Below are 24,599 nucleotides of genomic sequence, written 5' to 3' on the forward strand. Positions count from 1 at the left end.
ATGTGCTCGCTCACAGTCCAGACAAACAGTGCTATGGTACCCTCTTTCCCTTTCTCCCCACAAGTCATGCCTGTTCACTCACTTGACCTTCCTGCTGTCGCTCTTGCTGACTGAACCCTGCCGTAGTGAGCTAAGCGTGCTGGAGTGCTTGCGTTTTCTGGGTCGTCCTGGTCCCCGTCGAGCCGGACTACGGGAACTCTCATCTCGCCTGCAAGCAATACCCACCATAAACACAGAGGAAAAATAGCAAGAACTTTCCAAACCCCTATACGTTGGGGTCTGTGCAAGCGTTCATTTGATGTGGTTGTATATCGAGAAGGCCTTTAAACTCTTTGTGCAAGTGAGTCGCTTGCTTGTTTGGCCTTCAGATGCCGTAGACAGACTTACTCCAAGAGGAGATGCTCTGTCCCACCCTTGCCCTTCTCATGGCGCCTTATCCACACTCGTCAGGGCAAGCAGGCAGACCCATCTTGCTAGGAATCTGTCGAGGAAGACGAGATACTCACTCATGGTCATGCCGCCTCTGCAGCTTGGCCAGTTCCCGTTGTTTCTCCTTGTAGCGCCGCTGCAGTTCTGCCAGCTGTGTACGCATCTCTACCTCTTGGGTGTCCAAGTTCTCAATGGCTGCTTTCAGAGGGCAAACCTGTGGGAATACAGAAAGCACTTTTCAGCTGTGAGGGAGAGTGTCATGGCCTATGTACCCCACACACTCATTGCCTATTATTTAATTCCTAACTTTGGCAAAGCCCCTCTTTTCTTTCCTGTAGCAGACCCAAGAGTTAAGTGTACTTCTGAAGTGAGGGTGGGTTAGAAGGCTAACTGGCTTCCACTTACATGCCAGAAATCTGACTTGAAGGGCCAACAAGCCAGGATCTAGCTCATAATAGCCCGGTTCTATTGCCTCATTTCACTGAGCCTTGAAGGTCAAAAATATGGACCCCAAATTAGGAAAAAAACAGTCAGTGAGGTATTATGGAGAAACTTTTCAGAAATGCATGACCCCGACTAATCCTTCTGGCAGCTGGCCACATTCAGAGTGGAGCCACAACAGACAAGATGGCTGAATTCTGTGGATTTAAAGGAGTAGACCTGCGGCTTAGGAACGGACAGAACACAAAGCTTCTGATTCATTCTGATTGGCACCCAACATGCTAGAGTCTGGGGCAGCAGAAGACTGGAGGGGAGCCTCTTCTTTGGCAAACCCCTCCACCAATTCATTTGGAGTACCTTGGCTGCAAGACACTTACTGATTTGGCCTTAGGGGTCCAGATGTATTTGCGGCGTGAGACCCTCATGCGAGGGCGCAGGTTAACGCACGGCGCAGCATCTGACAGGTTGCGGAGGTCCGGAGGGCTGCTCTCCAGGCCAGTAGCCTCAACAAGGGCCCAGGCTGCCGCTAGAGTGGCCAAGCTTTGCAGATTGAATGCCGCCAGGTCTTCATCCAACACTGAGGAAAAGTGAAAGGTTATTACTGGAGGAAGAGCATTCTCGACAAAAGGATGGGGTATGGTAAAGATATCAGAGAGCATTCACACACTCGTATCTTAATCTTTAGTTCTTAGTGGATATATTCAGGCTCAAAAAAAAAAAAAGGCAGAAACAATCACAGCCACCAATACTCCACCGTGTCAATTGTATACCATCTTTCAATCAACAAAATCTGCTAACCGGGTGTCAGCATGCACCTTGGACTTGGTTTGCACCACTGGCTGTGTACCATAGATCTGCTTTTCCAGGAAAACTCCAGCTACTTTCTCTGCTCCTTCCCTAGACACAACTGGTTTCCTTATTGAAATGGAAGACTGCAGAGTGGTAGTAACGTGGTCACTATCCTCCTTAAACAAGTTCTGGGGTTGGGATAGCTTGCAAGAAAACCTGACCCTAACTTGCTTCCACCTGTCTTATTCTTCATACACCAGTGTTCAAAGTCAACAGGCACACAGCCATGTTTATCTCAGGCACATACCACACATCCATCCAGGCCGAGAGAAGTTATTGAGATGCCACATACCTCAATAGGAGGCCAGAGAGTGTAATTCAAGCTAAGGGCCAGCAACTCAGAGCCGCCACTGGTAGAACTTAAGGGAAAGAGAGGCCCTATGAGATACCATTAAACTTGGAGGGGGCTTTAGGGAGAAGCCATGCTTTGGAAGGGGGGTTAAGAGCAATGCAGTTACCTCGCTGTACAAGAATTTAAGCGCGCCTGCAGATCACATGCAGACAGAAGAATAAAAAAGCATGAATAATGACCTTATTTGGTCGTTGCTCTGTGGGTCATGTTTGGGTACAAAAGTATGTGCTTATGAGTGTGCCGGCACACATGTGCGAGAGGGCATGCAGGGGAGTCCTTATGTGTGGTTTCCGTTCCACCGCGGGCAACGAACGGTTCCGGTGTGTGAGCAGTAACCGTTTGAGTATAGATGAAAAGCACAGACTTTGCGTAGCCACAGGGGGTGATAACCATCTGCACATGTGGGTTGGTGTACACCTCTCTGCTGGGGGAGGCAGGAGACGACAGGAGGCTCAAACGGCAGTGGAAAGGTGTAGGGACCCCCCAAAAAGGAGCACTTTTATGGTTTTTTGTTTTGATAAAGAATTCATTTTGCAAAGCTGGAATATTTGTGCACGAAGAAGAATTTGTTCTCTAAGGTGATAAAACTGAAACAGGAGACATAATCTTAACACCGGAGGCCTAGCAACTGTTCCTTCCTGGAAGGTGTTCCTATCTGGTAACACTACTTCCCCCATGAAACTGGATAACACAGATGAACGGGACAGGCCTCCAGGGCGACAAGATCCTCATAATAACAGGTCCATCCCAAGTCTCTGTTTTGCCCCAGTTGAAGGTCCACATTGGAAAATCCCTTGTCATACACAAACCATTGCTTTCTGCATGCAACCCAAGGTACTTGTCTTAAAGATCCTTGCCTTGCCTTCCAGTGAAAAATCACTAGTGAAAAAAAAATCTCAAAGGTATAATTTTCTGTAGCTAACCACCAGGACGTTGGAGAACTTAGATACAGCTCACCCTGTAACGGACATTCAAGGTACTTATACTCCATATCGAAGCACATCTAAGTAACAATGGAAGTGGGAAGCTAGCAACTCACATGTCACTTCCAAGTCCGACTTGATTACAAGAGGCCATTCTCAACATCCAGGTGCCTGTTGCTACGGCATGGCTTGGGTAATTCCACCCCCTGGATGGCACGTTACCCAACCACTAGTGCAAAGGAGAATTAAAGCCTGTAAGAAATGCACTTTGAAAGCAGGAAACCAGTGACCTGTGTGAGTGCAGACTGTTTTGCAAGCCCAGGCAGTATCTGACAGTATGGAATGCTTGACCAAACACACGGAAATGTCTACAGGGTTATTAGGGAGAGCACAGCTCATCCATACAAACTTGAAGGTTGCACGAGGAGCAGTGGCTCTGACTTAAGAGATACCAGCTGTTCTTCTGCCCTCCCAAAGCACTGCAACAACATTTGGATTTATTGTGTGTGTATGTGAAATCTGGACAGTGGGCAATGTCAGGCCTGGTTCTCATGAGAAAAGAGGCAGAAGAAAAAATTGAGAACCTCCCTAAACAATTGTGTGCTTGGGGAAGAAGCAGTGCGGCTGGGCAGGTGGGTTTGCTGGTGACTTGTGACTTTCAGTTGTCTGATGGGAAACTTGGATGTGCTCAGGGCTATTTGAGCAGGGCAATGGGAGACGGCTATTTGAGCAGGGCAATGCACAGCACACAGGAGAGTGATGTAGACATATTCTTCAATCACCAGTACAACATTGGGTGCCTAATGAAAGACAATAAAGGAGATTGCCCTGGCCATGGATTCAAATGCATCTACTTTATTTGCCTATGGTGCAAATCTGAAACGCTTCTCTCCAAGGTCTGAAGAAAGATTCCAAGAGTTCTGGCTCCAACCTTCCCCCCCACCCCCACAAGAATAACTTTACTACCGTGAACAAACTTGTGGTATCTAACTGATAACCAGTACTTCAGCGGTTCCCAAAGTTTTTGAGTCATGGAGCACTTTTCAGGATAGAAATTCATCATGGAGCACTAATTTTCACCCAGCACCCATATACTAAATTGAACGACAGTTGTATTTTTCTTTCCAATCTCTTCATGAAGCACTAGGAGATGTTTCACGGAGCACCAAGTGCTCCATGGAGCACAGTTTGGGAACCGCTGCACTAAAGATACAGGAATTGTGATCACACACACAAAGGATTTATTCAGCATTTGATTCTTTTCTTCAGCTTACTACTGCTGGTGTGGGCCTGACTTCTTTCTTTCTTTCTTTCTTTCTTTCTTTCTTTCTTTCTTTCTTTCTTTCTTTCTTTCTTTCTTTCTTTCTTTCTTTCTTTCTTTCTTTCTTTCTTTCTTTCTCTCTCTTTTTCTCTCTCTCTCTCTCTCTCTCTCACACACACACACACCCCATTGAATCAGACCATTGATCCCTCAAGGTCAGTACTATCTACTCAGACTGGCAGTGGTTCTGCAGGATCTCAGGTAGAGGTCTTTCACACCACCTAATACCTGATCATTATAACTGGAGATGCCAGGGGTTGAACCTAGGACTTCTGCATGCAAATCAGATGCTCTAGCACTAAGCCATGGCCCCTCGTCCAAGCAAATCCCTGCTCAACAGTCAGGAGGCAGGACTGGGTATATAGGCAAGCAGATGTTCCCAAATCCTCGATGTACACTGGGGATTTTGGCCCTGCCTCTGCAACCCTCTGAGAACCTACTCTGTTACTGAAGAGCAAATAGCCCCTGGATATCATTAACAAGACACGCAACAAGGCACCAAGTCAGGAGACACTTTCCCACCTCCACTCCCCCTTGCTACTCACTGGCTCAATTAAAGGGAAGGGAGAGGCAGAAGGCAGCGACCGAAGTCCCACACATTCTTACCATGGGTGGCAGCGTCACAGTGCTGCTGCCGGAGTTCCAGTTCAGCCAGCTCACTGAGCAGGGCAATGCCAGGAATCCCTGAGCTGCACGAGGAAGGCAAGGAGATGGGGGCTGCAGGGGTTGGGGGCTCCAAAGATGGGAGCTCGCCCAGATCAATGCTGGCAGCAATGAGAGCGTCCAGGCCACATGGTACCGCCTGCACATCAGTATGTGTCGAGGGGACATCTGGCGAGTTGATGTCGCTCTCGTCCTCCTGGAAGCCATCTTCCAGTGCTGCAGCTGGGCTATCCTCCACAGCCATGACCTCTGGGGCAGGCCCTGGGATGGCCACCTCTGGCCTGGCCTCTTCCGGAGGTTCTTGTGGGGCAGAGACCAAGTTGTCTGGGCTGTCCCCGACCAGCAGGGGGCAACGTGGCATCTCCTTGGTAAGTTCTGTAGAGCTTGGCCTCTGGGGATGGACCAGGAGGTGGGGAGGATGAGGATGGGAAGGTTCTGCTTCGGTGTCTGCAGCCCCATGGGATTGGCTGGCTTCTGTCTCACAGCCTGGCTCTTGCTCTGGTGGGAAAGTGCGTGACTGTTCTGGCTCGGCTGCCGTGGAAACAGTTTGCATAGTGTCAGGATCAGCTGGGTCCAGGGGTAATGGTGATGTATAGCCCAGACCAGCCACAGGATAGGAATAACCAGGGGGAAGGTCTGTTGAAAGAGAGAAAAAAAGAGTAGAAAGATAAGTACTGGCTAAAGGATGGTACCTCCTCAGAGCACACAGCCTGCCAGTGTATTCTTGAACTTTCCAAACCACACAGAACGCATATCAGTCTTCAGAGGTAGGGCACCCGTTCTGAGTCATATAACCTGACCCCATGTTCTTCCAAAGTTCTTGTAGATGCCATGTGAATGCCTCCAAATTTTGTAAATAAATTAGGGAAATACAAAACAAACATGCTCCCTTGCCAATTTATTCCAGTGACACAGTTTGATTTTTGAAGTTATCCCTTCTGCAATATGCCCAGGAAAAAAATGGTATGGTATGCCCTGACCTGGAAGACCCAGGCTAGCCTGATCTTGTCATCAGATCTCAGAAGCTAAGCAGGGTCAGCCCTGGTTAGTATTTGGATGGGAGACCACCAAGGAATACCAGGGTTGCTGTGAAGGAAGGCACGGGCAAACCACCTCTGTTAGTCTCTTGCCATGAAAAACCCAAAAGGGGTTGCCATACGTTGGCTGCGACTTGACGGCACTTTACACACACACACACACACACACACACACACACACACGTTATGTGGTAAATTCGCCAGGGACCAAGAGAGGTTGTGATCTTGATCATGCAAATTGTACATGGACTCTAGAAACTCTTCTGATCATGAACCTTTTTTAGACACTTCCCATAACATTACATTTCCCCCCCTCTTACACCCATGAGGACCAGAAACTTGCATTTTTATGAACAAGTACTTGGATTAATAGGATTTGAGCTGCGTTTGCCATAACTAGTGCTACATGCTGACATCAAAACCTTGCCGGAGGATAGCTCTTGCCTATGGCAAGGCATGCACCATAAAACTTATTAAGGAGTCCACGCCAGATGGTTGGTAACAAGTCTTATATCAAAAAGGATTTCCTGAACAAGTCTCACAGGTAACGGAGCTGCACATACGCAGTTTGCCCCAGACTCTCCCCTCTCATTCCTGGCCCATGATGAATCTCTACCTGGTTCCAGCGATTTGGGATAGTCCTGGGCTGGCTGCCCCTCAGGTTGCTTGTCCTCAGCCTCGGGACCGGCAGAGCTCTGTGTGGGCACTGGGCTTACGGCCGGTGAGCGGGGAACCACAGCAGGACAGACAGGTAAAGTGCAGGGGGCTGGGCATTTGGGCGGGTGGCAGCATGGGGAGAGCTTGGCTGAGCAGGCAGCTGTCGGGGACAGGCCCTTGGAGGGAGCATTTAAGGCAACAGCTTTGTGGGATGGTTTGAGTGGCTTCTCCGGGCCCGGCATCTCCAGCTCATGGGGAGGCTCTTCAGGCTTCCGCTGAAAAGATGAGAGACAGAAAGAAGGTCAACGGCAGATCGTGAGACCCAGTGCCTGTAAAACTATTTGGAGCTTCTGTGCACTCTGATGCTCTACACAAGGGACCAATAAGCATCCCTGTGTGTCCCTGCCATGTCCTCACCTCTTCCCGTGTCTTCTTCTACCCACCAGCTCTGAAATACACCCCACCCCTGATCCCACACTCAGACTGAGTAGGCAGCCATTGCTTGAGGTATATCCCCTTGGAGATCAGATGGCAACAACAACCTCTCTAGTTTTAAGGAACAATTGGATACGATCTTGTGTTTTTCATTCAGGGCTGAGAGTGCTTTCTGTGGTTTTTTGTTTTTAAGTTGACAGCAAATTCTGAACCAAGAAAGAAGAAGAGGTAGGTGGGGCTGAGAGAACTCTAAGCGAGCTGTAACTAGCCCAAGGTCACCCAGCTGGCTTCACGTGGAGGAGTGGGGAAACCAACCTGGTTCACCAGGTTAGAGTACACCGCTCCTAACCACCACTCTTAACCACTACACCAAACTGGCAAAGAAATTATGAATTACGCAACTTGTACAAATTCTGGGAATTACATCTAATTTACTAAGTTTGCTGTGTACAGGAAGGGCAAGGAGTTCTACAGGTACAAAAACTCCATTCCCTGACCAATGGAAATCTTAGAGCCAAACTACAAATGACAGAGGGCCCAGGTCCATCCCATGCCCGCTGACACCATTTTAAAAGCATTTGTAGTGCTTTAAAAATTGCCATGAGTGCCCGATCCAGATCAAATGTGTTGTGCATCAACCCCAGGAGCTCTTGTCCCCCGCCTCTACACACCTTTTGGCACTTTAAAAGGTATGGGTGGGGGTTAACAAGAGTTCCTGGGGCCATCGTACCATGCACCAGATCTAGATTGGGGCCTCACAGCAATTTTTTAAAAAACTACAAATGGTTTTTAAATGGACCTGTGTCCTCCGTCACTTGTAGTTTGGCCCTTATTTAGCCTTGTTTCCAAGAATTCACCAGGCATTTCTTCCATTCTTTCAAGCCCCTTTTTACAATTGTAGAAATTTGTCATTGGGAAAGTTCAGTTCCAAGGAAAGGTAAATCCTGAACCCAGGATAATACTGTACTCCCCCCCCCCGCCCCATGCTTACAGAATTTAAACATTCACAAGCACTAATCATGTCCCTTTGGAATAAGGACGAATGCTGTTATTTCAAATAATTTCCCCAACCGCTACCATTTTCTCTAGGACAACAAAGATGAATACTGCTAGAGACAGGGCCTTGTATCCAGTGAACCAAGAGTTGCACAAAGCTCATGGACTTCTTGCTTCCCCCTTCCCATTGCAGCCCACTGAGCCCCTTCCCATTGCAGCCCACTGAGCCCCCCCCCCAAATCTGCTCCTGGGGATCATAGGGCCCTCACAAAAAAGTATCAAGGCAAAGTGGGAGGGCAGCAAAAATCAATACTCTTCTTCGCTAACAGAAGGACTCTTCTCTCAGCAGATGATGGTAGGATACAAGCCAGGATGCTCAGTGGCATGGAACTATATATAATTCCATTTCCTTTGAGATGACACTGTGGATAGGTTTTGCTCTCATTGGGGTTTGAATATACATGACGTGTTGAGCCAGGTCACACTGACTGTAGAACCTATGGATTGTTTTGTTTTGTCCTCCATGGCCGCATGTGATGTGAGTCATGTTCAGATATTTGCTGTGCTGTCACCTTTCGGCAACACTTGGTGTGTGTGTGTGTGTTTGTAAGAGGGACAGTCCCTCTGGTCTGGACTGTGTGAATTGATCTGTATTCAGAAAAGCTACAGAGGTGGTAGTCTAGGGATTTTCAGCAAGGAGCAAGATTAAACGACCATTCGATCCCTTCCATTTTGATTATCCATGTTCTCCAAAGAAAAGGGAAGAGGTTTCTAACCAAGAGATTCTCCGCTTTCTCCAGCCCCACATCAAGAGAGGCCTGTCTCTCCACACACTTACCTGGCTGTGTGTGTGCCGCTGTACTTCCAGTGCCTGTGCTGCACGCTGTTGCTGTTGCTGCTGCTGCTGCTGCAGGGCATAGAGCTCTTGCTGACGCAGAAACTGGGAGCGGGAGTAGACCGGGAGCTGGCCTGTGTGCTGCAGGTGAGAGCCAGGCCCTCGGCTAGGATACATGGGCGGCCAAATAGATGCCTGATCCATCACCTCAGCTGCTGGGAGACAGGTGCGTCAATTGGAGAGGTAAACAGTGGCAATCCACCTGAAACAGTCCTTCCTGATCCATGAACCAAGAGGATCACGTCTATCTGTTCTCATCAGTGCTGCCTTATCCCCCACCCCAGTTAGTAATCAACAGAAGCAGGATTTACTAGCCAGTCCCTTTCCAGCTGCTACTTACCCAGTGTGTGGGGGGCACCATGGGCTGGAGGCTCAGATGGCAGGATGACCAGCTGGGCAGGCGGCTCCTGCGACAGGGGGAAGACTGGTTGCATGGCACTGGGCATAGAGGCTGGGAAGCCAGGTGGTAAGTTCTGATGTAGAGCAGGATGCCCGATGCCTGGAGTGAGAGGGGGCAAAACACACTGGATTTAGTAAGGGAGCCCAACCCACTCAACACACTCCCAAAGCCATCTCCTATTCCCCCAAGGAGAGGAGCCAGCATCACAAGAGCAGACTTTGCCTTTCTGGTCTTCCTTGGGATAAGCTGTTTCACATGTGAGTCAATGTAATGTATATAGGTGGCAAAATGGACAAACGTTTCGTTCATCAGATATGATGTCGTGAATATACTTCTGGTACACAGAGGTGGTATCAGTGTAAGGAAATTAATTGTGTGTCTTTAGAGAACAAGTTTGGGTTGGATAGTGCTGTCGTCTCCCCTTTGTCTCTACTTGGCAATTAGTAGTGGTCCCAGCAGGGCAATACCTGTGAGGGCCAAACCATAAGGTAGACCAGAATCTGGTTTTGCTCAGACTGTGGGCCTCTTCCTATGGCATGCAGGTCCACATAGAAAACATTGTGCATGAGTGGAAGTTTATGTTGCATGTTCTGGAAAGTAAACACATGAGCACACGACACTGCCTTGGACTGAATCAGGATTATTGTCTACTCAGACTGGCAGTAGCTCTCCAGCATTTCAGGTAGAAGTCTTTTACATCACCTGACAGATCCTTTAACTGGAGATGCCAGGGATTGAGCCAAGAAGATGCTCTGCCACTGAGCCATGGCTCCTCAAGTGGTGATGGACAGCCATATGTGATGATCTGCAGGCAGGCTGCATGTTATTTTTTACTTCCCATGTGGAAATGTGTGAAAGAGCCCTGAGTGTCAGTATTTCTGGGGAGCATTACTGCCCCCTTTGGACCAAACAGCATCTGAAGCAGAAGATCGGAGTAAGCCATACATCTCTCATCATTGCTCACCTAAAGAATGGGCCAAACAGCAGAGGAGTTGCCAAGCAGAACTGATGGAACAACATACGGCAAAACGGCATCTGCTTGGCATGCAGAAGGTCCCAGGTTCCATCCCCAGCATCTCCAGTTAAAGGGACGAGGCAAGTAGGTGATGTGAAAACCTTGAGACCCTCGAGAGCCACTGCCGGTCTGAGTAGACAATACTGACTGATGGACCAAAAAGGTCTGATTCAGTATAAGGCAGCTTCATGTGTTCAAAAGCTAAAAATCAGGTGAGATTAGCAAAGAAGAATAGAAAGAAGCTGAAACTGCTGAACAGTCAGTGCTAGAGGGTTGCAAACTGAGGGGGGGGGGCGGAAATGGATGCAGGTGACCTAGGCCCCACTAAAGGCTCAAGTTTAGTTACAGACTGCAGAATGCACTTCCAGCAAGAAGAGTACTGACCGTATGAGTGTCCACCCATCCAAAGTGAAGGGCTGCGTGTCCGGGGCAACCAATGGGTATGAGCTGGATGGGTGTGGGCAGCTGGGTCTCCTCCCAACTGGCTGGCCTGCAGCGATGAACTGCCTGCAATCATCAGGTGGGGGGTCAGATCTCCGGGGCAGCTGCTTGATGGGTGGATGCGGGCAAACTCCACCAGGTCCTTGTTGTCCCTGTTAGACCAAAACTCATGATGAGGCACGGGCAGGTCAACTGGAATGGAGTGATAACTCCAGCCCTGGCAAAAGGGCTGCAAAATGGGTCATCACAACATCTTAAGGCCTTTAATCCTCACAGTTTGGAAGTGACAGCCTGCCTCTCACATGAACACTTCAATCCTTTGGGCTGATCCTAGATGGGAAATCCCCTACCACTCCAAGACAGCCCGCAAAAATTGTTCTGCCATAGTGCAATATGGGTCCTGCTCAGTACCTTCCAGGGGCCCAATGATATTATCCCAACCTCATTATAATATCCCATTAGCAGCTCAACGTTATTTCACGCCCCAGCCCAGAAGTTGGTCTGAACCCTTACTGGAGCAGAAGGTCTCTCCCTGCAATCCCTAGCCGCTCCTCACACAACCGGCTCCGTTCCTCCTCAGCATCCAGGTCAATGACATGCACAGGCCGTGCCGCACCAGCTGTGCAGGGGGGGGGGGAAACAGACAGGCACAATTAGTAACACCCTCTGGCAGCCACAACACACGTGGACTTCCCTTTCTTCTGGGGAGAGGAGTGGGGGGAGCAAGAAGAAACTGGAAAACAGGTCACAGCCAAAGACTGGCATCCATCTCCGTGCATGAAAAGTGGGACTGGCACCTCCAGTGAAGAAAGGGACAAGGGCTCCCAAGCGAGGGACTTTAGAAGACTGGTAAGAGTGGCTCAGGTATCACGGTCTGGAAGACTGGAATGAGAGGCCTTGGCTGACAGAAAGAGAAGCCAGGGTTTGGTGAGTAGGGGCTACAAACCAAGACTGGAAAGAAGGGCATAATGTTTAAGGGGAGAAATGAGAAGATGGTGGTTGGAAAACAACATTGCCAATCTGTACAGAGTTCAGCCTTCTCTGCTGTCACACTGTCACGCTCACACTGTCACGCTCACCTTTGAGACCCATGGCAGCCCGGCCTTGGCGACTGGAGCTAGATCCATAGGCAGGCTCAGGCCGACTCAGCGTATCCTTCTGACGTGCCACAGCCACAGCAATGCCCACAGGAGGCTGACGCACCTCGCCATCACCATGGCCCAGCTCATGGTCCCTAGTGCGGGCACAGTCTGGGCGTTCCAGCTCTTGCTGTCCTTTGGCCCCCAGGAACTTGCCCCCGTCCTGATGGGCACAGCTGCCCTTGAGGCTGCCCAGGCCCACAAAAGGAGCTTTCTGACCCACAATAAGTGCTTGGTTGCTGTATTTCAGCAGGTTTTTCATGGCGGACACTTCGTCTGGGGGAGTCTGCATTTCCTGGGTCAGCACCGAGCCCTGCGTCATGAGGGCGGCCTGCTGGAGGCTGCTGCTGAAAGGGTCCAAGTAGGAGCTTTTCCTTTCCTCTGCCATGGACAAGGGAGGGCCCTGGCCCTGAACAGGCCATGGTGGCAAGTGGGGCCCATTGTAGCTCAGAGAGCTCAGCTCCATTGATTTGCGCTTGGACTCTGCATGGCTGCCCACCTGCTCCATCTCTGGCTGCAAGTGCTGCTGGTGGCGGATTCGAGCCACTTTCTGGGTGCTGGGTGTTGGCGGCTCCTTGGGGGCCTTGTCTAAAGTGCAGCAGGACTGGCTGAGTTTACACAGTGTCTCCTGAGGGCTGGGCCGAGCGCAATCCTGAGGTGGCACCATCTCGAAGTGCCCACTCTTAGGTTGGTGGGGCAAGCTACCAAAATGGCCGTCAGAGCCAGCGTTGTTCAGGTACTCTAGGCCTTTGAGGCGGGCGTTGGAATTCTGTGGCCACTCCAGCCGCCGCTCAACTTTGCCCTCTGCTTTGAGGTGAGAGAAAGGGTGGTTTCCATACGCGGATGGGTGCTCTGGGCCCACATCGTGGGGGCGCTCCTTGCCCTCACAGGGCTCAGACGGCACCTGGAAGGAGCGGCTTTTATCAGTCAAATGGCCTACAGAAGGCACAAAAGTGGCCCCGCTGATCCGTAACTCCCGGCTGGCCTTGTCCTGCAGATGGCACATCCCGTCTGGACTGGAATGAAGCTGCAGGCAGGGAAAGCTGCCGGTTGTTGTGCTCAGGGCGGGGGGCCCCGTGGGCAGGCTGGAAGGGACAGTGTAGGAGACTGAATGGTGCAGCATCTGCCGCCGCTCCAGGCACTCGCTGTAGGACTGGGGAGGCTCGTGGTGGCTGAGTTCCTTGGCACAACGGCTCTGGACGCCAGTGTGGCGTGGCAAGATGCCGCCACCACCACAGCTGGGGAGTACAGCTTTCCCCGAGTCACCATTCAGCACCTTGGAGCTCAGCAGGCACGAGGGCAGGTGTTTGGGGCGGTTGTCGCAAGAGCCCCGCTGGGGAGGCCCGTCCTTGCAGTTCCCCTCAGGTGTCATCGGCATCACCAGTTTGTGCCGCTCCTTGGCCTCCTCATCAGCTGGCCGCTCCTTGGCCTCTCCCTTGGCCCCTTTGTCTTTAGACAGCACAAAGCGCTCGTAGTCCTTGTGGCACTTTTGTCCATGGCCAGCCTCTCGGTCCCGGCTGCAGGAGCCAATAGGGTGGCCGGGTGCTGCCCGGGCAATGCTGGGGAAGTTGTGATTGGCTGAGAGCAGGGTGGGCTGAGCTGGCAGATTCCGCAGATAGAAATTGTCTGCGGAAAACAAGAAGTGATTAGAATCTGTCTACTAAATACAGCATCCCATACAACCTCCTTGATGCAGCCCAAATATCTTATCTTAATATCTTAAAACCTCTTCCTGCCAGCATACTGACGTTTCCCCCTTTCAAGAATTGTGCCACTTGGCAAGCAGAGGTTGAAACAGTATATACCTGGTTCACACCTGGAAGATGTGACAGGGAGGTGGAATTGGCAACAGGTACTGAACCCTGAGTGCTTTAAAAAAGACAGATAAATTTCGTTCTTTCTCTTTCCCCTCTCTTCTCCTCCTTTCAATTGTCCACTCAATTTGTGCCCTTGATGGAGAGGTCGATTCCACTGTGCTTCTCCCATCCCTTGGGGGGCACACTCACACATTCCCCACCTTCTGACCAAGCCCCAACACTTGCCTTTCTGGCTTTCATAGAAACGGTGCTGACCATACAGGACATTGCTGTTTCCATGGTGATCCAAGTGGCTCATAGGAAGAAAAGTGGATGCTAAGCTCCCAGAGAACCTCGGGTAACCTGGAGCTAAAACAAGAGGCGGTGAGGAATGAAATGCCAATGTCACAATATAATGGCCAAGAAACAAAGTCACTGGCTGGGGCCCTTCGTCTGACCTGTCTCGACGCATATGTCTAAACAAGACTGCCAAGGGGGAATTCAAAACCTTTGTTAAGTCAGACTTTTTGCCGTGGCTGTATTAAGAGCCACCCAGTGCCCAGGGTTGGGAATTACTGGGTTTCAAAGCAGCAGGGGTTCCGCAGGAAAAGAGTATTTCCAAGTTACTGCCACTGTGTCAGAGAACTCATCTGATGGTGTATGACACTTCTAGGGAACACCTGGCAAAGGGAGTTGAAATAGGGCAAAAACAAAGGGGAGGGGGGACATCAAGACCAACAACACACCGAACTACCACAGCTTAAGACAATTCTGATGTACACAGATGACTGGATTCTTCACTAGGCAAAGCATGGATGCCTTGAATATTAGTTGCTTAGTCGTGTGAAAAGTGAAAACCTCTGCCTATTTTGTAATAGGAGGCTTGCCCCAGAGGAAATGGCAGTGAATCAACAAGGCTAAATAAAATAGAAAATAAATCCAAATTCTGCACCAAGGTAGCTAAAATTTTGCAATCAAAATAAAGTTTGCAAATCAAACACATATGCATATATTTTGCATGCTTTTCAATAACATATTCTGCTTGCACACTTCAGGTTTTTGAAGAATTTTGAATATTTTGGCAAGGACAGAGGGAGAGAGAAGAATAACTAGGATTGTAGGTTGGCAATGCATAGTACCATGAACAAGGAATAAAGAGCAGTAGAGTGATTTGAAGATCTGTACTCTGACCATTGTAAGCCCTTCTCTCAGTCCAGTTCTGTTGTTTTCTGCAGGGTACAAACTTGGTTTCTTTAAAATATTAACATACAAGCTGAGGTTCTGGAGACTGTGAATCACCTGAAGCTACACAATAAAACCAATTCCATGCCTGTGCAGATTAACTACTACATATGCATGAAATACACCCGGGCGCTGACTTTACAGTCTTTGCCGGAATTGTAACCTCTGGCTTCCTGCCAGTCTGCATCTTGGTCAAGTGTCAAATGCCACCACTAAGGGTTTTAACTAGGAGAAAAGCAGAGGAGAGTCAAGTAATTTGATTGGTGCCAAGGTGAGCATTACTGAATCTGCCAAATGTGGCCTCAAAAGTACCGGCTCCAGGTTGTGTATGTTAAGGCTCAGAGGCTTTGGGTAGATTTCACACTTTCCCACGCAGGTTCCTATGTGATCTCAGAGGAATCTCTCATTTGTGTGGGTGCTCTTGAGCAGGTCAACCTCTAGCTCCCTCATTTGTAAAGTAAGATGAATTAGTGACCTATTGCACAAAGGTTTGCAAAAGGGGGAAAACATAGAGATAAAGATACAGAAATGTTTGCTATACTACCCCAAAAACCAACTGTGCCTTTTGTTTAAACTTAAAAGGAATATACCACACTATAAATCTGTTTTTTTTTAAAAAGGATAATGTCGGCATGATTAAACTAACACACATACAACACTATCCTATGAACACTTTGGAAGTAAGCCCCATTGAACAGACCTGAGTAGGGTTCTGCGTAGACCTGTTTAGGATTGTTTTCATAATGAGGGGAAATATAATTTCCCCAAGAAAACTATTTGCTTTTTAAATGATGAAAATAATAAATATGTGTGCATCTAGTTGTGGGTTTTGTTTTTTAGCATGTCTAAACTGAATGCTCCTCCTCCTAGCACAATTGTAAACCTAAAAATAGAAAAGGGAAACACTTTGCACAGGAAAAGCAAATATATAAATATGTTTGCACAATACATATGACTAATAATAATAGATCTAGCCCAAATACCCTGACAGACACCTCTTCAGACACAGCTGAATCCAAAGACAAGATCTTTCCACCCTTGTGACTCACAGCTTCTCAGGCTAAAACCCCAGAGGTAGCTCTAAACAGTCTAGAGTCAGGCCAGTCACAAAACTCTCTCCTTCCCTTGAGCGTTCCTATTAAGCGTTTGACTCCTCTCTAGGGTTCCTTGCAGGAGGGGGAAGCCAGCCCACCCTCTGCCTGCCCAACTAATCTCCCAGCCAGCCGCACACCAGGACTTTCAGCCTTGCCACCCCACCCCCTCCACCCTGACGGGCCGCCCGTCAGCATGATGCCGACAGCGTCGCCTGCACCCCGCCCCCAGCAGCCCCGGAGTGCCGGAAGCCAGCTGGCAGCCGTTCAAACTAGCAGTCAGGCTGGCTGCCAGGGCACTGTGCCAGTAGCACCTTGCCGCTCACACTTTTAACTTTCTGCATCTCGCATGGAGGGGAGGATATGGGGGGGGGAAGGGCAATACAACAGCCAGTCACCATGAGAGAGAGGGGGGAGGGAGAGAGGGAGAGAGAGAGTGCACAGGAGGGAGAGAGGGAGAAAAAAGGGGAGAGACAGAGGAGCTGGAACAGTTGGAGGGGAAAGACTGTACAGCCAAGCATCATAGCACAGTTGTGGAGGCCAGGAATAGATTCCTACGGGGATCAGGAAGAGTTGCCATTTGGGAGCGCATGGGCTGGGGCCAGGCACTCTTGCGGGTACCAGTTACGAATGGAAGGCATAGACCATACTTTCATTTGTATCCACCAGCTGAGACTGGCACAAGAGGGTGACTGCACTGGCAAACTGAGGGACATTCATCTGAATGGAGCAGAGGAAAAGTTCAGGACGGAGATACCTGGACGTTTGGGGAAGGGAGTGAGGAGTCGTGACAGAGCTGGGACAGGGGAAGGAGGCGACCCGATGCCTTGTATTGGTCAGAACTGTGGAGAAATACTTCTCCAAGTTCTTTACTGAGAAATTCAGGGTGGGGATGGTAGTTGGGACACTTTGAGGTAATTTCTGGAATCCAAAAAGAAGGGGAGGGGGCCTTACGAGATAAGAGAAAATGCAAACGTCCCCACTGATCCCTTTTGGCTTACCTATCTGGACAGGAAAATGCCTCCCTCTCTGTGCTAGGTGAAGTGGAACAGTATAAATAGAGTCACTTTGTAATTTGTGGACAGAGGATGGAGATGGAGAAGGGGACAGCCATAATAGCAGTGACCTCAAGACGTAGGGAGTCTTTTTCAGCATCTCCCTCAATGTCTACCTGCTATAGAGGGTGGGGAGGGAGGAAAGTATCCATCTCTAGCTTTGATCCACCTACAGCCTCCATCCTGCCCCATGGGAATCCTTCCACGTGTCCCCTTCCCCCTCAATCAGAGTTTCAAATAACAAAGGCTTGTTATAGTGACTCCCCTGTACTCTAGAATCTTCCTCTCTGGAAAATTTCTCTGCCTCCCTCCTTCCTGGTGGTGTGGGTGGAGTTGTTTGAAACTAAGCTCAGAACACTAATGAGATACGTTTTCTTGGCCTGTTCTTGTCCAAGAGTATGGGGGATCCTCTTAGTCAGGGTTATTTTGTCTTCTGTGATTCCACATGTATGGAATCTGGCACAGAATACTGAGAACCTCCATTGCCTTTTTTTTTTTTAAGTAGATGATGTATACAAAAAAAATGTAAGGCAGCATCTTCAAAGGGCTCCAGCATTCTAAGAGGTAGAGTTTCTGCTAAAACATCCCTCCCTCCCTCCCTTAATACCCAGTTCTCTTTATGTGATTTCCACGTACCTGTACCTGTCCGCCTGACACAACACTTAACAGTTTTGCAAATTCTACACATGCACATATATGCACACACAAATATTTAGCACATTTATGCAAATTAAGCACATTTGAATGTATTCACTGATTTGCATAATATATGGTGATAGCAGAATGTGAGTAGTACAGAAGTTTGGCACATTTGATGCATAATTTGGAATGGCAGGGGGAGCACAGAATACGAACAAAACCTGAAAATTTCACAGTCCCTCTGGAGCATTGACCATGTTGTTTCTAGGAAATACCCTTTACATCTGGCAATTGTTCCCTCACCAAGACAGTATCAGTGCCTCCACCAAGCCTCTTTACCTTCGTGGGAGTGTGAGAACCAGATCTGGGAGGTGCCGGAGTGGGGGCCACGGAAGGCCGGTTCTGATGGGGATGAAGTAGGGCCTGTAGGGTGTGGGGGTGCTGCTGAGCCCAAGCTGCTGCTCAGGAAACTGCCCATAAAGGGTGAGGCAGGTGAGTTTCCCATCAACCCGCTTCCTGCTGTGTGCATGAGAGAGAGGAGAGAGAAGGGGGGGGGGAGAAAAAGGAAGGAAGGAAGAAAGTCAGCATACAGACGGAAAGCACAAAACTCAGCACCCTCCCCTCAGTGGTAATCATTTAATTATTTAATTTAGGCTTGTTACACCGCTCAGGGCACATTATGCTACTTAGCAAATAAAATGCATAAAAGTACATTCTGGGAATAAGCTTTATACATTATTTTAATTAATTTTTAAAAACCCAAGCTAAGTTCAAACTACTAAAAATCCTAGTTTATTAATCTACTCGTCCCAGGCAATAAGCTTTCAGAGAAAAAGAGAACATTTTTAGCAGATGTATGACCCCCACCTACATCCGTTTATACTCAGCATCTGAATGCACAGACACAGTTTCCCGCTCGGTCTGGCACCCTTGATGGGCACTTATTATCTACCTGCTGCCTACAACAGGGAAGAAGTTGTCATTAAAGTAAACCCACTAGAAGCCCTTTGGAAGTCACAAACTGGGTATGTTTTCTTAGCACAGAACCTTTAAGCAAGCACGGGCTGGTGAATACCCTGTGCATATACAAAAGCACTGGGAAACAAGCAATTGTGCCTTTTTGTCATTGGGCCTCGAAATCTGGCTGGAAGCTGGCATGCATGCAAGATCCCTTGCTTATTTGGTGTCTTTATTAGCCATCTCAAGCAGATCTTCAAAGAGGCAGCCTATAGATCTCCTAAATAAGTGCATACAAACATACATCTTTGTGACCATGCCAGCAGTTGTGCATCAGCTCAACTGCTAGTAGTTTCAACAAGACAGTGCAAGCTCTGAGCAAATGAGCACAACCCGCAGCATACTGAGCTCCTTGTAAGTGATTTGGCTTCCAGAATAGTTTACACAAGAAAGGCAACCAGGGTTAAAATGTGCTCAGCTATGAAACTCTCAGAAATCACTAGTACAGTGCAAAACTAAAAGTAGGAGCTGTGCAGCCAAAATATAATTATTTATTTTATTTGACTTCTCAGTGGGGACCCCAAAGCATTATCGTCTCCCCCATTTTATCCTCACAACAACACTGTGAGGTGTATGGCTGACCCAAGGTCACCAGCAAGCTTCCATGGCAGAGTGGCAGGATTGCCAGCACCCCACCCCCGTCACTGTCCAGCCAGCCAGTGAGGGAACTTAGGACAGTAAACTTACTCCAACGCCTCTGGCATCCGAAACGGATGCACCGGAAGTGATGTCATTGCATCGCCGACAACTGTGGGGACACTCTGGTATGTGGGCAAAATTCTGGTAAAAGCAGCTCCTACCGTAGCGTTTTTCCCAAATACCAGAGAGTCCCCGTGGTCAACGGTGATACAATGATGTCATTTCTGGTGTGTGCCAGAAATGACATCACCGCGTTTTGGGCACCATAGGTTCCCGCCTCAGCCCCACCCCCACTGGTTGCCAGGAGGTATCTAGCAACCTTACAGAGTGGAATTTGAACCTGGGTCTCCCACATCCTAGTCCAACGTTCTAACCACTACACCAGACTGGTTCTCAAATACAGAGATACTACACTACACATATGCATCACAATAATCAGGGGGACCCTCTCCTTCAGTATTTTGTATCACCAAGCAGACTACTGAATCGCTTGCAGTTTTCTTGCTTAGTTCATAACTTCATTTTCCTACAAACCCTGCTTGATTCTGCAGTGCCAGGATGAAGTCACCCACAGACCCTAAACCCATTTGCCCAGTGCAGCAAGGCAAAGCCACACTTGCCGTCACATTAACTAGATATTTGAAAGCTGATTCTGATGCCGCAGCAGAAGGTGCACAAATACTCCTCAAACAAGCAGTCCTCACACGAGTAGCCCTATACATTATACTGCTGAGAACAAATACAGAACTTGTGTGAACAGTGTATTTGAGCAAGTTGCCCTGGGGTGCATTGTCAGAACCAGCCCTGTTCGTGCAGAATACTGTATCTAGGAAATACACAAAATCTGTGACTAAAATCTGGTTTCCCTGTATCTATTGATTACTGACTCTGCATCATGGGGGCGGCAGGTGGCTGTATATAACAATGACAGCTGCGGTAGCTATATGACTGTTAACAGAGTGGCCACTGCTGCAGCCATGGCTGGAAACAAAAGGCCCAGGCTAGTAGTCCCAGGGCCTCCTCACTCAGGATGTTAGCGTTCTGCTAGTCTTCCACCATGCCCTACTCCCAAGTCACTATTTGAGGAAGGAACCTAGCCAGACCCACAGACACAAAATGGCCACACTGTGAGAAAGCAGGGTTCTCATGGCTTTTCCAACAGGACTTCTGTGCCCTTTAAACAGCAGTGTGACAGGCAGACAGTGAACACTACCTCTAGCACTCATCACCTGCTGAATTTCTGCCTGTCGCATGGTAATCAAAAGTACAGAGTCTTGCCAGAAAAAGCAAAGCCAAAGGTATGGCTAAAGGCTGAGCCCGCAGATATTGCTGTGTGCTATCTATGGGCAATGGGCCTGGGCCTATTAGTCATCACCCCTAGGTATTTGACGTGGGCGAGTGCCTGGTGAGGCACTCAGCCAAGAAACAGGAAGTACTCCTCACTGTAAGCCAGCCCACGCTCCCTGGCTAATCCCATTGGGATGCCTTAGCAATGAGTGTGGGGATGTGGTTACAAGGGCAGGGCCAAGGCCACTCCCCACAGCTAGGATGGAGGGAAGCTTGGGAAGTCCCTTTCTGGACATTGTGCAGGGGCTATGTCAGATCTGGGGAGAGGGAGGGTGTCCATGCTGGGGCTTTGAGAACCCTTCACCTCAGGTTCTCCTATGAGTTGTACACTGATTAGTTAGGACCCAGGAGATTCCTATGAAGCTGCTGAATCTCAGACCCGAACCAATTTATCAGGTCCAGGGGTCTGAACCCTTCACCTCAGGTTCTCCTATGAGTTGTACATTGATTAGTTAGGACCAAGGAGATTCCTATGAAGCTGCTGAATCTCAGACCCAAACCAATTTATCTGGTCCAGGGGTCTGAGGGTCTTTACAATGCCCAGAAGTAAACAGATCTAGCTCTCTCTTCCTTTGGACAGTGATCTCCATCAGGGCTGGATATGCTATTCTTCTCACCCTGAGTCCAATATGAAATTGCTTTATAAGGTTTTCCTATTCTCTTCATATAGGTATACTACTGCCAGACTAGCTTTTATCTCTGTACCAGCTCAACCATCCCTATCCTCCTCGTTTAATTATCTACACTCCAAAACCCCTCATTTACTAATGGCACAAAATTCAGTCTTGACAAGTAGTTAGTAACAAAGAAAATGGAGGCAATATGGCTACAAGTGCACTTGGAATACTTTCCATAAAGTCCCAGATCAGCCACTGTCACTTGGCGGATTTTGGTAAGAACACAGACCACTTAATACATTTTATTGGCGTGGTGGAAAATACCATCAAGTCACAGATGACTTATGATGACCCATAAGATTTTCAAGGCAAGAGACGTTCAGAGACGGTTTGCCATTGCCTACCTTTGCATGAGCTGAGAGAGTTCTGAGAGAGCTGTGACTGGCCCAAGGTCACCCAGAAGGCTTAATGGTGAGGGGCCTTAGCTCAGTGGCAGAACATCTACTTGGCATGCAGAAGGTCCCAGGTTCAATCCCCAGCATCTCCAGTTAAAGGAACCAGGCAAGTAGGTGATGTGAAAGACCTCTGCCTGAGACCCTGGAGAGCTGCTGCCAGTCTGAGTAGACAATACTGACTTTATATTGTCGAAGGCTTTCATGGTCAGAGTTCATCAGTTCTTGTAGGTTATCCGGGCTGTGTTACTCCTCTGAAGATGCCTGCCACAGCTGCTGGCGAAACGTCAGGAAAGAAAATACCAAGACCACGGTCACACAGCCCGGATAACCTACAAGGACTGATGAATACTGACTTTGATGGACCAAGGGTCTGATTCAGTATAAGGCAGCTTCATATGTTCATGTATGTGTTCATGTGAACCTGGTTCTCCAGATCAGAGTCTGTCACTCTGAGCCACCACACCATACTGGCTCTCATACATTTAATTAGGACCAATCAAATGACGCACAACAATGTGCGAGCTTTTGAGTTCTCCAGAACTCTTCTTCAGTCTGGAATGTTACAATTTAAAACATTAAAAATAAAGGAGTTTTCAGAAGGGAAAATGCCTCGAGTTATGTTGGTAAGTCCTGTTCAAGCCTGCATTGTGTGTTAAATGCAGAACAGAGTGAAACAGTGGTGGTTTCAAGTTATACCTAGTTTTTCTCCTAGCAAGAGGCAATAATGGCTTTGGTAAGTCAGTTCCTATAAATTCCCCATCTGTAAAATGGGATAATAATCCTACCTTTTGTAACCCCCAGGGACTAATTGATTTAGCCCAGTAGGAGCAGCATTAGTGGCTCCTCCTGTGAGGTTGACAGAAATAATAACTGAAATAATTACATTATAGAAAATTGTAGAAAAGGACCAGGAATGATAGAGTATTGACAACCAAACCACTGCAAAATATCTAAAAGCTTCTGATATCTTTTAGACATCTAAAAGCTGTTCCTAATCAGAGTTACACATTTCTAAACCCATTGACTTCAATGGACTTAGAAGGGTATAATTCTGCTTTAGATTTCTTCTCTTATATTGCCTTCTGCCATGCATCTTGCTTGGTAATGTGGTCAGTATGTGAGAACTGCTTCTTAATCACACATTGCTCAGCCTGTTGGAAGACCGACAAGAGCCTCAGATATTCTAAACACTGGGGGTGAGAGCAGTGGGGGAAGAAAGTATCAGTCGGTAGCTTTCTTCTTGCCCTGCTGTGGGATGCAGCATCACCTCTCCATCACATACCTCCCACTATGCAGGCTTAGTTTCAAATATTATAAGTTAGTGTGGGAAGAGGAAGCACAACTCACTTGGGCTTCCTCCCTACCTCAACAACTTATTAAAACATCTGAAACTGATCACAGCTTCCCATTCACTATGCTGAGGAACAGCCCCCCCCCTCAACTTATTTTATCCGTGTATGCTTTCAATGGATATTACTGATTGCTACTATTTATTTGAGGGGTACCCCACCATTCCTCCAAGGAGCTCAGGATGGCTTACATGGTTCTTCCTTCTCTGTTTTATTCTTACAACAAACCTGTGAGGCTGAGAGACCGTACCCAAAGGACACCCAGCATTGTACGATAGGATGGAGATTTGAACCTGGTCCTAAGGCTGATGTTAGCAAGTATGCCATACTGGCTTGCCATAATAGCTGGGAAGAAAATAGGGCCACACCAATAGGTAGGAGAAAAAAGAAGAATGAGGTGCCAGAGAAGTTTCTGCTTGAGATCGCCTGATGAAGCTCATCATGAAATGCGCTGGGATCTCAAAGGTCAAGTACACAGCTCTCCTTTGTTCTTTTTTCTCTTGCCATAATAGTCTCCAGTCATTGGTAAAATGCAGTGCAAACTCAAATGTCGATCCTCCCTGGGAAAATTAAAATGTTGCTCCTCACCTTGTGGCTTAATATGCGACGCTCAGCAGCATAACAAGCAGAATTCTATTCTCATATTTTAATTTTTAATGCTGGTTGTTTCTTCATTTCCTCTTTTTTAAATTCTGTGTATGTCACCCAGCTGGCTCAGTGAAGATCAGAAATTTCTCACTAGCGTCCCCTGGAATTCAGAGGTTCTCATACTAGGGGATAAGTGGCTTTGCATAGCTGGGAGGAGGGAGGGGGGCTAAAATTTTGGCATCCAAACCAGCTGCCTCCTTTACCTCTACAGCTGGGATGACCCTAGGATGATCCATATTTTAATTTAGCAGAGCCAAACTTACTTCCTTCTCTAGAATTTGGGGCTCAGAACCCTAATGCCAAAAGGGCCCATAAGCACATCCACACCCACTCTCTATGAGTAAGGCTTTGGGGCTTCCAGCAGAACTATACACCAGGGAGTTTCAACGGTCTAGGGTTGCCAACCTGGGTGGGTGGGGGGAGCCTCCACCCACGCAACACTTCGTGTCTGTCAGCTCCCCATTCAACTGGTCAGTGCTGTTCTAGACAGCCGGGACTGCTGTGTTTTCTTTTGCTCCCTTTCCCACTTGCTCCCCCCTTCCAGCTGTCCAATGTATAGGCAAACCTCTAAACCTCCCTCCAGCCCTTGCATCAGGCTGCACAAATCCCGATGCCATCTCAAGGCAAAACAGTCGCCCTTTCAGTCTGAGCTGCCAAAGGGACTGGATAAATGGGAAGGAGAGGAACAGTTGGGCCTGACGTGGGGGCAGT

General features: G+C 48.4%; 1 protein-coding gene across 1 annotated transcript in view; it reads right to left on the reverse strand.

The window, feature by feature from the left end:
- Positions 1-24,599, reverse strand: part of BAHCC1 (BAH domain and coiled-coil containing 1) — a 91,750-nt gene that overhangs the window by 22,744 nt on the left and 44,407 nt on the right. The window contains exons 2-13 of the mRNA XM_056867390.1: positions 18,156-18,335; positions 14,036-14,158; positions 11,934-13,619; positions 11,368-11,473; positions 10,798-11,006; positions 9,339-9,497; positions 8,942-9,150; positions 6,632-6,947; positions 4,922-5,614; positions 1,248-1,447; positions 507-643; positions 83-208 (exon numbers count right to left, since the gene is read on the reverse strand). Coding sequence (XP_056723368.1) covers positions 83-208; positions 507-643; positions 1,248-1,447; positions 4,922-5,614; positions 6,632-6,947; positions 8,942-9,150; positions 9,339-9,497; positions 10,798-11,006; positions 11,368-11,473; positions 11,934-13,619; positions 14,036-14,158; positions 18,156-18,335 — 4,144 coding nt within the window. The remainder of the gene's footprint in view (positions 1-82; positions 209-506; positions 644-1,247; positions 1,448-4,921; positions 5,615-6,631; positions 6,948-8,941; positions 9,151-9,338; positions 9,498-10,797; positions 11,007-11,367; positions 11,474-11,933; positions 13,620-14,035; positions 14,159-18,155; positions 18,336-24,599) is intronic.

This window comes from Euleptes europaea, chromosome 1 (genome assembly GCF_029931775.1).
Source record: "Euleptes europaea isolate rEulEur1 chromosome 1, rEulEur1.hap1, whole genome shotgun sequence".
Classification (NCBI taxonomy): domain Eukaryota; kingdom Metazoa; phylum Chordata; class Lepidosauria; order Squamata; family Sphaerodactylidae; genus Euleptes; species Euleptes europaea.